The 14718-nt window shown below is 43.8% G+C and overlaps 1 protein-coding gene across 2 annotated transcripts in view; it reads right to left on the bottom strand.

Moving 5' to 3' along the window:
• CD6 (CD6 molecule) overlaps positions 1-14718 on the bottom strand; it is a 333337-nt gene that overhangs the window by 127674 nt on the left and 190945 nt on the right. For both annotated transcript variants that reach the window (XM_069628887.1, XM_069628886.1), the window contains exons 3-4: positions 11017-11379; positions 7269-7583 (exon numbers count right to left, since the gene is read on the bottom strand). In XM_069628887.1, the coding sequence (XP_069484988.1) occupies positions 7269-7583; positions 11017-11379 (678 nt within the window). The remainder of the gene's footprint in view (positions 1-7268; positions 7584-11016; positions 11380-14718) is intronic.

Here is a 14718-nt window from a genome sequence, read left to right on the forward strand (position 1 = left end):
GTGGATCTCCCCATGCTCTGCGGGAAAACAGACAGTGGAGCGTGGAGACTGAAGACCCCGACCATCCCCAAAAGGGCTTAGAGGTAGACACAGGGGTCAATCATCAAGTGGGTTCATTTTTCACTTCATTATAGACGTGGGGTATTTTCAGTAAAATCACTACGAACAATATTTCCAGATAAACAGTGAGGAGTCCTCTAATTATACATTCCACTGAAGAATGATGATCACTCTCTTTAAGTTATAGACTTGTATGGCTGCAGCTATGTGTCCTGTTCAAATTAAAATCCCAGGATTAAGGCACAGTGTCAATGACAGACTTATGGTAAGATTAAACTGGAACTTCAAAACCCCTCCTTCAAATAACCAGAACACCTCACACCTTGATGGACATTAAGCTTTACCTCCGGTTCAATTAGGATACTGCAGGTGAAAGTGAAGCAGGCAGACATGAGTCTGTCTGGGTATTCCTCTGAGGCAGAATTGCTGGTGTAGGCTAGAGGGGAAGGTGCCCAGAATCTGGTCCACTACTTTTTTTCAAGTTCAATATCCAGGTGATAGAGGAGGAAGAGTGTTATGGCTTGTACCATTGAGACCTGTTGAAACCAAAAAAGTGATGGGTGGAAGATTTTGAATTAATCTGAACCCCTGGCATTGTACTGGGCAACATTCCACACCACCATTTTTTAGCCCGTCTGCGCCATTGCAAAAGGGGTTCAGCCATATGCAAATCAGTCAGGTACTGCCACCAATGGGAGCAGCCCTGCCAGAACTGCTAGGCCAGGTCCCCTCTGCACGGAAACACAAGCAACCCCAGACATGTTTCAGCCTTGTCGGCACTCCTCAGTGAGGTTCTGCTAAGTTCCCCATGGCGCAGCGAGCAAGGGACCCACATCTGGGCATACCCTCTCTCACATAGGGAGACAAACTAAAACCAAGCAAGTGATGGGTGGAAGATTTTGAATTAATCTGAACCACTGGCATTCCTCTGAGCAACCTTCCACACCACCGTTTTTTAGCCTGTCTGCACCATTGCAAAAGGGCTCCAGTCATATGCAAATCAGTCAGGTACTGCCACCAATGGTAGCAGCCCTGCCCGCACTACTAGGCCAGGTCCCCTCTGCACAGGAACGCAATCAACCCCAGACATGTGTCAGCCTTGTTGGGCCCCCTCAGTGAGGTGCAGTTTGGTTACCTATGGTGCAGAGGTTAAGATTAATTCTAAACCTTCCAGCCTTCACCGCTTTTATTTTGCTTTGTCACCCCGAGTGGGATGGGTATGCCCAGATGTGGGTCCCGTGCCTGCTGGGCCTAGAGACTCAAGCTACTCCTCACTGATGAGGCCCAACAAGGCTGAAACATTTCTGGGGATGCGTGTGGTCTTGTGCAGAAGGGATGTGACCTAGCACTTCGGGCTGGACTGCCCCTTTTGGGGTGGGACCAAGCCTGATTTGCATATGGTTTTTCCCTTCTATAATGGCTTGGCAGGTGAAGAACGATGGTCTGGAGGGTTGCCCAGAGCAATGCCATTGGTTAAGATTCATTCTAAACATTCCAGCCATCACCTCTTTGTTTTTGCTTTCTCACCCTGAGTGGACGGGTATGCCCAGAAGTGGGTCCCATGCCTGCTGGGCCTAGAGAACCAAGCTACTCCTCACTGATGAGGCACAACAAGGCCGAACCATGTCTGGGATGTAAGAAAGTTTGGCTTTTTTTGAACAGCTGGTCTAATGGGCGACTCGTCAATCACAAAGGGATCTCGGTATTCAGTAGGGTTGCAAAAATCAACAAATGACAATGTGTCGCAGTTCACTGGAGTGTAACAGTATAAAGCCTAACCCGTTAGTTTAAGGTAAAGGCAAAAAAGAATAAAAACTCCAGGATTCTGCGCCAATTACTGGCAAAAGTTAGTATATTTATTCCATTCAAGTGCCCTTGGTGATAACACATGTTTCGGCTCAACAGAGCCTTTTTCAAATCCGGGCTAGTGTTCAACTAAAGTTTATCACATTGTCTTGGAACCAATATAGTGTTACGGCTTGTTTGCCCTTTCAATTAGTAGTGTTCTTTAATATAAGGGATAGATCCCATGTTTCTTTAATGTCTGGGGATTCTTGTAGTCTCGTGCAGAAGGGATTTGACCTAGAGTTCAAGCTGGACTGCCCCTTTTGGGGTGGGACAAAGCCTGATTTGCATATGGTTTTTCCCTTCTGCAATGGCTTGGCAGGCGAAGAACGATGGTCTGGAGGGTTTCCCAGAGCAATGGCAGAGGTTAGGATTCATTCTAAACCTTCCAGCCATCACCTCTTTGTTTTTGCCATTGAGACCTGTTACCATTGCTGGGTGTATGGGCAGTAGCAGGGGACCCTTAGTTGGTGCCATATAATGTTTTGGGGTACCACTGTTCTTTATTTAAGGGAAATAAGAGAGATTGTGGCTGCCCAGTGAAATTCGTTTCTTGTAGAATTTCTAGGTTTGTGGATGGAAGCACTGGGACCTCCGTTTCTATCTTTTTTTGGTTGTATTGCTGGTTATATTTAAGAGAGAGAGAAAGAGAAGGAGAGATTAGGAGGCATCTGATTAGCATGGTGGTAGCCTCTAGCAGAATTGCTGTGCTTATGATGGAGAAAAGCAGTCCCCAGGCTTTATCCAATGGAATTTGTTGGTGTATGAGTGGGAGTTGTGGATTCATAGAATGTGTCATATAGTCCTTTTACTGGGAGAATCTGTGAGTACGTGGGGGAATAGGGGAATGTCAGACTGTAGCATAGGAAATTCTTCTGTTGAAATTGGTGGTTTATGAGGTAGCAGGGAGACAGTAGGTTGTGTCATGGGATATTTATCTGATAGAATTTATCTGATATAATTTGAGAGTACATGAGGGGGAGTAGTGGATCCTCCGAATGTGTCACAGGACTTTTTGGGGTGTAATTATTAGGTGCATGGTAAACCTTAGGATTTATTATGGAATATGTTTCTGATGCAATGGGTGCTTGTATGAAGGAGAAAACGGGAACCTTGTGATGTGTCATGAGATATTTGGGAGAATTGGTGGGGTTATGTGGGCTACGGAGCAGGCAAACTCAGTCTGTATCTTGTGATATTTTTCTGGTAGAACTGGTGGGTGGATGAAGGAGATCCGAGGAATATTAGAATAACATAGATATCTTTGTTCTGTTTTGATTGGTGGCTGTAAAGGTGGAGCAGGGACACCATTAGGTTGCGTCATGATATCTTTATCTAGTGGAATGGTAGGATGTGTGAGTGGGAGATGGGGAACCTCACGCTTTATCAGGGGATATTTTTCTGGCAGAATTGATAAGTGCCTCAGAGATCCTTGAGCAGTGTCATGTGATGTTTTGTTGGCAGAATTGGAGGGTGTTTGAGGGTGAACAGGGGAACCTCTTGATGTGTCATTGAATATTTCTATGGTAGAACTGGTGCATTGATGGCACAGAGAGAGAGTGTTGTGGGATATTTTCTGGTAGAATAGGCTGTTGCATGATGGAGACCAAGGGAACCACATGATGTGTTATGGGATGTCTTTATGGTGGATTCGAAGAGTGTATGAGGGGAACCAAGGGAACCTCAGGCTTTTTCATGGGATCTTTCCCAGTTTGATTGATGGGTATATGAGAGGGACCAGGGGAACCTAAGGCTGTGTAATTGGATTTTTATGTTGGAATTGGTTATTTTAGCTTGCAAAGTGAAGTACTTTAACCTCAAGCTACCTCATGGGATTTATTTTGGTGGAATTGGATGCTGCACGAGCTTGAGCATGGGAACATCAGGATGCGTCATGGGATCTTGTTCTAGTGGAATGTGTGGGTGCCTGAGGGGGAGTTGGGTAAACTCAGAATTTCTCATAGGATAATTATCTTACATGATTGGTGGATGTTTTGGGTAGAGGCAGCAATCAAACCTCAGTCTGTCTCACAGGATATTTATCTGGCGGAATTGGTGGCTGTATAAGGGAGATCAAGGGACCTTTGCGACTGTGTCATAGCCCCCTTTTTGGTGGAAGAGTTCAGAGTATGAAGGGGATCAGGAGAACCACAGGCTGTTTCACAGGATTATCCTTTAGATGGATTGATGGGTATATCAGGAGGGGGGAATAATCACATTCTGTGTCATAGATCTTGTTCTGGTAGAATCGGTTGATTTATGGGAAATTGGTGGAAATATGAGGGGAAGTAGGCAAACATCAGGCTGAACCCAGGGGTATCTTTCTAGTGGAATTGTAAGATGCATAATGTAGAGCAGGGGAACCGCAGGTTTTACCATGGGATCTTTCTCAGGTGGACTTTTAGGAGGGGATTGAAGAATATGCCATCAGAATATTCTGGAGCTTAAAAGGAAGATGTATGAGAACAAGGGAAATGGGTACATGGTAAGTGTCACTGGGTCTTATTCTAGTACAATTCTTGAAGATTTGAGGCCGGGCATTGGATCCTTTACATTTTTCATAAAGTATTGTTTCCTTACTTAATTCATTGGCACAAGGAGAGTGCAGAAGGTCCTTACACCTTGCTATTTGAAATTTTGTTGGTAAGATTCCGGGTTGCTGTAACATGAGGTAAAGTCAGAGATGGAAGTGTAGTATAAATCATTGGTACACCGTACCACTAGTTCTTTTAATTTTTACAGAGCGTACCTTTAGTTCAAAGGCTCAAGAACAATGCTTTGTCTTTCTCCTGAGCCAGTTATAGAATCAGCATTCAAGCACTGCAAGTTTCCCAAGTCTCAGTGAGGCAAACACACACACACAGCGTCCGTGGCCCTGCAGGTTGTTAAGGTGCTCAAGTTGCAAACCCCTTTATTTATCAGTGGCAGAACCTTTCATATGCATGATGGAATGTTTACAACTCAAAGAGCTCCAAAGCACCAGTTACCTTGCACATCTGTGATAGTTAAAGTAAGCAACACAAAGCGCCCATTTAAAGAATTACTTATATGCATGATGTCTACCATCTTGATATGCAAAAATTAAAGTTGCTTTTAGTCACTAATCAAACGTTTTCAACATCATGGTTTGTAACAAAAAATCTGCATAACTCTCTTTGTTTATTACACAACTTCTTTTATTACATGTCTTAAATTACTGAATGTTCAGTGGTGGTAACTAGATTTTTCAGGTTGGCATTATCTTGCATTCAGAGACTTATAGTTTACCATTCAGGATGTGAAAATTAAAGCCATAATTATATTCTTTTGGCTTAACATGTTGCTAAAAGGATTTACATGCTGTCATGTGGCTTTATTATGCAATTTGGTTTTTTTTGTAAGTAAACTCTATAAGACATTATTACTGTAGTCCTTGAAAACGAACTATTTGAGCCACGGTTTGTGATCCTGGTCACCACCCCTTCCTTCCCCTCCACTTGACATCCTCCCACCCTCCCGGCCATCTTCCCAACCATCCCACTCCCTCCTTTTTGGATGCAGCCAGAGTACCACTAGTTCTTTTTTCCACTTCCACCCCTGTGTAAAGTGGTCTTGTATAATGCCATTTTGATGGCCTCTTAGTGCAAAGGTTTAAGAAGAGGAACCAGGGCCCACGGACTGTGTCAATGTATCTTTTTCTCTATGCTGAATCAATTCTTCTTTGTCTGATAGAATTTGTTGGCGTATGAGAGGGCAGGGTGTTCTTGAATGTTTCATACTCTCTATTTAGGTAGAATTGCTGGGCATATGAGTAGACAAGGGCTTGGCCCGTCAAAATTAAAGAGAATCCCGGGCTACATATTAAAGTATAATGCACGAGCAAGTCGTCCATTGATGGTGAGTACTATAACACTCTGAGACATGCGTGTTGTACTCATGCCGGACACTGTTGACTTTAACGGACCCTGAAGAGTGCCAGTTTGTTTAATTTTCAAAGCACTATTTAGCAAGCAAAGACATTAGAATAGGAGAAGCAGAAACATTTCCTAAGCAATTAGCTTGTTGTTTTATTTTTCAGACCGTTTCTATTGCTCGCTTTGGAAAGCCACTGATAATAGTGGAGTCTCTTGAGTAGGCCATAAATTAGGTCAATACATGACTAGCCTTCAAATGAATGAGTTAAAGACGTGAAGGCTGCAATTAAAACAATGTAACAAAAGTAGGCTTTGACAGATGTCATGGAGATTTGAACAGATTCTAGGATGAATCCGTCCAAGGGAAATGAAGAATTACAGAGTGTTGAAGCCTCAACGCCCACAGGGGAAAGGGGAGTAGGGATCATGCAGGAGAAGGAGATATGTGGGGCTCTTCCATTTCTTGAGTGGTCAACAATATTTGTGGAAACTGAATCTCATGTTAGGGCTAATAAGCCTAATTCTGAGATATGATTTGATAATCAACGGAAGCAATGAGGGTTTCATGGTGTTAACACGTTGGTGTTTGGTAGTTGATTTGTTTTATGTGTGGTACTGGTTTCACCAGCAGGGATGGTGTCTTCCTCCATGATAGAGATCACTAAATACCTGGTTGTGGTAATGTGTGTAGTCAAACACTTCTGTTGAACTCCTGCACCTTTTCCCATATGTGTTTTTCCTTTGATTTTGGGATAATATCAATTGAAAAGGTTAGGAGGCAAATGGTGGCTTGAGTGAGGGGTTCAAGAAGTGTAAACTAAAATAAGGAAAAAGGAAACGTTGCTTCAGTGGACATGGTAAAATGTTTGGACATTTATGGCTAGTTATATGCCTACTGCCCACTCTCAAAGTTCTGCTGTCAATGTTAATCTTTTAAGCCAATTTTGTATAATCTAACAAATACTTAATACAATTCAAAGAATGGTCAGATTGCCTATCATATGAGATTTCCATGCTCCCGAGGAGGAGCTGGGGAATTACTGACTGACCCTATTCTGAGACAATTCACCCACGAAGGCCTCAGAGTGAGGATTGAAGTATATCTGGGCAAAATGCTTTGGTGATATATGATATGATAGGTTATTTATACCGTGCTTAATACCCAGAGTTTTTAAGCGCGGACAGAACCTGTGTTGCTTTGCTTTCAAAGCAAGCATGTTGCCCCTGAGCTACCCTCCAGAGACAATGAAGGGACATGCAGTTGTGCTAGGGGATTATTTACTAGTGGTATTTCCGGTTTATGAATGCAAAAGGGAGGAGCTCAGAGTTCTGTGGGAGGAAGAAGCCCTGCAATGAAGAGATACTGAACAACTAACCCCCAGACCTTTACTGAGAGAGAGAAAGAGAGAGAGAGAGAGAGAGAGAGAGAGAGAGAGAGAGAGAGAGAGAGAGAGAGAGAGAGAGACTCACCTGAGCAGATCACCCCTGCATCTTCCTTGTGCCCACAGTCCGTACTCAGGTCAGCTGGGCAGTCCCAGAGTGAGGCTTCCGACCCAGAGCAGTTCATCTCGTCAAGGTGTATGGGCCCATTGCCCTTCCCAAAGTGGGCCTCTCCAAAGGTCTTGATTGCAGAGCCACACCCCAGCTGTCGGCACACGACGTGGCCCTCCGATAGGTCCCAGGAGTCATCGCATACTGTCCCCCAGGAGCCAGCAACATTGCCTTCCACCTCCACTCTCCCCGAGCAGGGGCTGGGTCCATCAACCAGGCGTACGCCTCGCTGTGCTGCAGAGGGAATGAGAGAGGAGAGAGAAACATTCATGTGGGAATATTAGGGACAATGGCACCTTAGTGAAAATAGAAAGAGATAAGATGGAGAAGAGAACAGAGGGGGAAAGAAAGGGAAATAAACGAGGGGAAGCAAAGTAGGATGACTGGAGGAGTTGGAGAAGAGACAGCAAAATTAAGCTAAGTGCAAGATAGAGGTAGTGAAGGGCAGAGAGGAGGGAATGCATAAACAGAGGAGATAAGGAGAGGAGAGAGAAAGAAGACTGTATAAACATATAAGGAGTACTGACAAAGGAGAAATAATGGATAAGGAGGGGAGGAGAGTGACATAGACCATGAAGGACAAGGGGACACACAGAGAAGACAGATATAGCAGTGACAAATAAGTAATGAGAGGAGGGACATGAGAAAACATGAGAGAGAGAGTGGAGGCCCAGAGATAGATGGACAAAGAATGGGTAAAGTGAGAAAATAACAGCAAGGAGGAAAATCAGTCAGTATTGTGAGTCAGTCCGCTTCTGCAGGAAGGGCCTTACTGTGAGTAAAGGCCCACCTCAGGTTTTTGAAATGAGGCCAGGAAGTTAGCAGGGAGCACTGTTGACTGGAACGCTATTAGAAGAGCAGTAAGGAAAAAGCAACATGTTTAAATGGATCACTGAGAGCACCACTCGCCACCACCAGCTGCTCTGGGTACTAAAGGCCCCTATCATGAAAGTCCTGTTTCTTGGTGCAGTGTGGTGGTAATTTCTGGAATTCAAGCCCTTCTGGGTAGTGAGGGTGTACAAACAGGAGAAGTAGCACTCGCCTTGTATCTTGCTTTGGGCATTTACCATGCACATCCCTTCAGCTCTTCATGTAGGAAAACTACTGTCTACAGTTTAGAGCTGAGAAACACGTATCCTGTGTCCATGAGGCTGGCATACATTGCTACTTGCTTTAGGAGTAAGGGAGAGGTGAGTAGAGACAAGTAGTTGCTGCTACATTTAATCTGCATCTAAGTATTCATGAGGCCCTCACTCAAAAGAACAAACCATACAAACTAGTTCCCGACTTTTAAAGGGCACCAATGGCAGGATAACCTTTCTTTTTCCTGACTGGTTTAACCACCTTTTTTCCACTACGTCCACAGCTATGGCTTTATACGAGATGTGACACTTGTTGTGCCTCCCAAGATACATGGAACCTCTCAGGGTTAGGGGACCCCAAAGGTACCCTGCACCTTGCACGAGGTAACCTTGCCCAGTAAGCATTTGACTACATTGGTTGGTGGCACAGAATTGCCTTTTGGATTCAAGCTTGCTAGAATGCCCTAGCAGGCATTGTCTCAGGAGAATAGCTCAGGGGCAACGTGCTCGCCTTGGCAACAAGACGACAGCAACACAGGTTCGATCCCCCGTCCGCGCTTAGAAACCTCTGGGTATGAATCAATGTAATAATGATGCATACTAGTCCTTTGTTATTTGCATGCTGATTTATTATATATCAAAATTCCATTTAAACTGCCGACTCAGCACATGTTTGCATGCCTGTGGCACTTCCGCTGGACTCACTAAACAGTGTACATGAATTTGAAAACGTTTTCACATGTTTCACAACAAATGGCACTTCTTCAGGACTGTGCATTCAAGGCCTAAAAACAATTTGATTTAAGGAGGCAAAAAAAGGGAAAACATTATTTGTGAGTAAAATCAATGGCAATGTGTCACTTAGAAGAAAATAGAGAGTAGCAGGGTACTACTATACGTGGTTTGCTGAACGGATGGATGAATATATTCTATTTATCACTGGCTAGAATGATGGGTCCAGAAGTACTGTGAGAAATCAAACTTCGGTAATTATGGGCAATGCAGGTATAAAATATAATCAGTGTTATATTTCATTGTAGTGTTTAGAAAACACACAATGATTTTAGTAATGGTATTCATTTGTATCTGTATAGTGCTATACTGAAAAATCAACAGGTTTTGGCAAGACAGGAATTGGGCAGGAGCAAAGTTCATCTTGCCCAAGGGCTCCTCTGTCCCTGAGGGCAGGGGCTAGCACAGGAACCCACAGATATGCTCTGAAGCTGATTTCTCGCATGCACAAGCAACCTGCACTTGAAAGCATGGGTTACTTGCCTGTGTGATAACTCTGCTTCAGAGCAGATCTCTTCTGGTTATTGCATACACAGCCAGCCCTTGTTTCAACAAGCAAATGCCTCGGCAGGGAGACTGAATCCAGAAACAGACAATGCCTCACACATAGCGTGCAGCTGTCCACACTGGGATATATGTGCTGCAATTCAAATACTTTTTGTTGTTGTCAGGGAGCGTATTGTGACCAATAAAAAAAGGCAGAGTGCAACTTCCATTGTTCCCTCAAAGGGGGTGATGCTGAATCGACATAAGACATGTTTCAAATGTAATATTGTGGGCATTCTTTTGTTCCCATAATGCTCTTTGCTTTTATGCAAATCACCAGAATTGGGTTTTGTGAAGCGATACTGTGTTGCATGACTTGACCTGTGGCTAGGCCTGAGGCTACGCCCCTCACCCCTCTACGTCCCACATCCCTGCCTCCTCAAGGAGGAGAGGGTTCCCCTAGTAAATTGTTTTAATTTCCACCACTGGGTTTTGGAGAAATATAATACGAACAAGTAATGCTGTGCAGGTAACTCTTTAAATTAATTGGTGGAAGTGCTCCAATTGGACAAGATGCATCACTAAAACATTGTTCATACTTAGGAGGTGTATAGATGCAGAGGTGTTGTTGATCCCCTGATATTAACTAATTACATAAAGAGCGGAGGAGTGCACTGCTACAGTACCTGAGAGCAACAGCTGCATATATCACTCTTTTCATCGCCCGAAACAGCCATCCCACCAACACATTTCGCAACTATCTTCGCCCTCATTTATTTCTGATACACAAAGGACACTGCGAAGGAAGGAAGGAAGGAAGGAAGGAAGGAAGGAAGGAAGGAAGGAAGGAAGGAAGGAAGGAAGGAAGGAAGGAAGGAAGGAAGGAAGGAAGGAAGGAAGGAAGGAAGGAAGGAAGGAAGGAAGGAAGGAAGGAAGGAAGGAAGGAAGGAAGGAAGGAAGGAAGGAAGGAAGGAAGGAAGGAAGGAAGGAAGGAAGGAAGGAAGGAGAAAGGGAGGAAGGGACAGAGGGAAGGAAGGAAGGAAGGAAGGAAGGAAGGAAGGAAGGAAGGAAGGAAGGAAGGAAGGAAGGAAGGAAGGAAGGAAGGAAGGAAGGAAGGAAGGAAGGAAGGAAGGAAGGAAGGAAGGAAGGAAGGAAGGAAGGAAGGAAGGAAGGAAGGAAGGAAGGAAGGAAGGGAGGGAGGGAGGGAGGGAGGGAGGGAGGGAGGGAGGGAGGGAGGGAGGGAGGGAGGGGATGGAGTTTCCTGGGGGACAACATCCTTCTCTTCTTCAGCTCCCTTTGTTTATTACCTGTACAATTGAGCTCTGCTGGCCTCCCACTCCTGCATGGGCTCGGGGTGACCACACAGTTCTGCAGAGGCCCTTCCCCGTGCGCACAGAGCACCCACAGGAAGCTGTTCGTGTTCCGGTTGGGTGGGGGTAGGGTAACACCACTGCTTTCTGCTCCATTCTTCAGGATCCCCAGGCCAGTGGCTCTTTCTGGCTCCTCAACCCAGCCAATGGCAGCCCCGCAGCCCAGCTCACTGCAGAGGACGCTGGAGGCGTTCCTGTCCCGGGACTCCTGGCAGACCGGCATCCAATGGTCCTGGTGGCGCACTTCCATTCTTCCACTGCATGGTCCGGTCCCATTTACCAAGCGGGCCTTCTTCCCTGCTGGATGGAGCAACCGACACAACATTCCCATCATCTTCTTGTTCACTCAGTCGGGCCAATGGAGGGCCCGAGCAAACACACATTAATGTATAACAGACAGTTAAAGTTTCTTTTCTAGAGTAGTGAGGAGCTGCATTTGTGTTTGGTAATTGTTATTATATTTTGGGATGCTGGTGTGAATCTCACTAGCAAGATAGAAGCATGAGAGAGAAACGAGGTTTAACAGCTTCCAACCAAGCTCCCACAGCCCCTTAGCTTAGCTGATAGGTAAAGGCCAAGGGTATCATTCCGAGTTTGACACAGAGGTAAAAGAGTGGTGGTAATTCTGTTACCGTGACTATTTTTTGTACAGAAACTGAAAAACCGCCATTTTTAATGCACTGTCAAATCCCGAGTTTGGCATTGAAGTGGAAGTGTTGCTGGAGGAAAATTCTCCACTTTAACGCCCACAATCTGTGGAATTACCACCAAACTCAGAATGAGGCCCTAAGTGCTAAGGATGTGAATGTCCACATCTTTAGGTTTCTTTTTGGAATTCTGAGGACGTGCAGTTCACATTCTTATCCCATTCACTAATGAATTGATGTAATTGCTTTTGTCTGGCACTGAAGAGGTTTTAATAATACACCCCCCAAAATCACTGAAAGTGGTGCATCACTCCCAGATTCGCCCCTCACCCCGTGGAGCTTTTTGTAATGTAGTTGAAGGTCTATGGGGACTAATATCTAAAAATGTCATGTTTTGGCATTTCAAACAAATAAGCTAGTGATTGGGTGTAAGCAGAAAACTGGAAGGCCCTAATTAACAGCCCACCTCCATCTTGTCAGGGTTGTTTACCCCATCTGAGCAATACATTAAGTGCCTCATTATGAGGATGTGGTAATACTAAAACCATGTGGTACTTTAAATAACCCCTAGTTTTAAAAAGTCCTCGTACTTATGTGATGGTATCAGGTGGGATATTTGCAGCATGCGGTACATAGAAAACATTGCATAGTGTTAATACAGGATATTTTCCCCTTTGCAGAACTTTCTTTCTACTATAGTCTTAAATATCCCAACAGATCCCAACTCATAATTAGGTGGTATTTTAAAAATAGGAGATCATGGTTATGATTTCATAGCTAGTTGCTTATGTGGAAGATGGCACTTAGTATTTGCGAGGGTAGCGTGACTGGAGCCTGAGGTGGCAGAAGCCTGTATTCTGGATTCCCAATGCATCGGGCATCAAGCTAAAGCGGCAGCAAATAGCTCAAACTAAAGCCAACCCAGCATGTCATGGAGCATCAGCCTAAGCAGGAATAAGACATCATGTCAGATCAGCACTTCAATACACATCACCGGCCTGATTTACAAAAGCTTTTTGCACCTTGAAGGCCTAGGTTTCCCATTTGGATTGCTGTCTCAATCATGCCACTGTTTGTATTTTATCACACTTGCTTTTTGAAGGCCTAGCTTCCCCATTTTGATTGCTGTCTCAATCATGCCGCGGTTTCCCATTTGGATTGCTGTCTCAATCATGCCACTGTTTGTATCTTATCACACTTGCTTTTTGAAGGCCTAGCTTCCCCATTTTGATTGCTGTCTCAATCATGCCACGGTTTCCCATTTGGATTGCTGTCTCAATCATGCCACTGTTTGTATTTTGCCAAACTGTGATTGTGCTTCACTTGGGCTCCCTACTTAAATTGCATTACACATAGCCTCACACATTTGACATGCACACTATTTGACTAAACCCTAGACTCCGCTGAGTCCCGCGAACAAAAATGTGGTTCAGTTGTTCACATAATTCGACTCTCTTGATAATGTGACACAGCGTCCATCCCACAGCTTATAATATCGGCTGCTGTTAGGGACCTAGCCATTCCCTACCTATCGTGGATCAGGCTATAAATGCACACATGCATTTTACCACTCCTCCCACTACTTCTCAACTTAGACTACAGTCTTCCAAAGATCGTTCATTCTCAGCACTTTGAGGTCATACCAATGGCAGTAGGCGCTATAAAAATGCCAATTAACATAACATATCATAATATAACAAAAAGGCACTCCCATTGAAAAACACTCCACAAGTTTAAAAACCTGCAAAGGTTGGAGAAGAGGTAGGCCTGTATTACTTGCACATTTTGAAATGTGTCAGAAAAGAGTAATGATTTGCGCAAATTAAGACTCCACGGGAAGTATTACAGAAACTTTGCACTTGTGCAAGTGCAGCTCTCATTAAAGCAGCAATTGCCCCCAGTGCAAACATTGTATTGTTTCAGTGCATTTTTTGCACCAGTACAAAGGTCTACCACTAGGGCAGATATTGCCCTGGTGCATAAATGCATTGAAAGAATAGGCGTCTTGCACTACTGCACATTGTCCTGGCAGTGGTGCACAGATTCTGTAATACAACCTCAGCCCCAAAACTATAAAGCTGACAAAAATAAAAACAATCCCTATGCCCTTTCATACCCCCACCCTTATTATTACGTTTCCCAGTTTGTATGGTATTTGTTTTTTTTTTTACATCTGTCTGGATTCATCCATATTTATTTCTGGTCTTTTTATCTCTATTTATTCACATTTATTTTTTTCTCTACATGAAAATTGCTTGGAATTATTTCTCCACATTTATTTTCAAATCAACTGTTTGCACTAACAAGTTGGCTTAAATGACTATGCAAAAACGTGGTTTAGTAAAGCTTGGTTTAACACAACAACAAATGCTCCTATGCATATTAAATTTGAAAATAGACAGTTAAATCTTGCTCACATGTTTATTCAAAAAAGGTTTGTACAAAAAAGGTTCCTATGAATATTACATTTGAAAATAAAACGTTAGATTGTTCTTGCTTCTAAGGACTAGCTAGCTAGTGTTATTATCTCCAGATGCAAAGCTTCCATTGCCCGCCCACCAAATATTTGCATATGTGAATCATTTGCATAGGCCCCTCCCCCATCACTCTGAAAGGACAGAAAGCATGTCAACCCACCACATTGAGGAGAACTGAATTGGAATCAGAAACAAGCCCAGTTCTCTTTGATTTACCTTTTTTGTAATAATTTTAAATATTGTAGATGAGAGGATTTGTCCTAATAGACAGTCCCTTAGTTAACTGTGATTTGCCTTGCATGACAAGCAAGCACTTCTCCTTATTTGCATCACTGGGTGGAAGTGTATACTGCATTGTACTTTTGAGTTTCCCTTTACTCAGTTTTGGCAAGGTGGGATTGCACTGGAGTGAGTTTGTGAAAAATCGTTTTGAGGTCATGTGCTTACTATCAGTGACTTTCCACAGATATTGAAACATCCTAAATTAATATATGTCGTAATATGCTTGGACAATT

Source organism: Ambystoma mexicanum, chromosome 12 (genome assembly GCF_040938575.1).
Source record: "Ambystoma mexicanum isolate Mex_15411 chromosome 12, UKY_AmexF1_1, whole genome shotgun sequence".
NCBI classification, from domain to species: Eukaryota; Metazoa; Chordata; class Amphibia; order Caudata; family Ambystomatidae; genus Ambystoma; species Ambystoma mexicanum.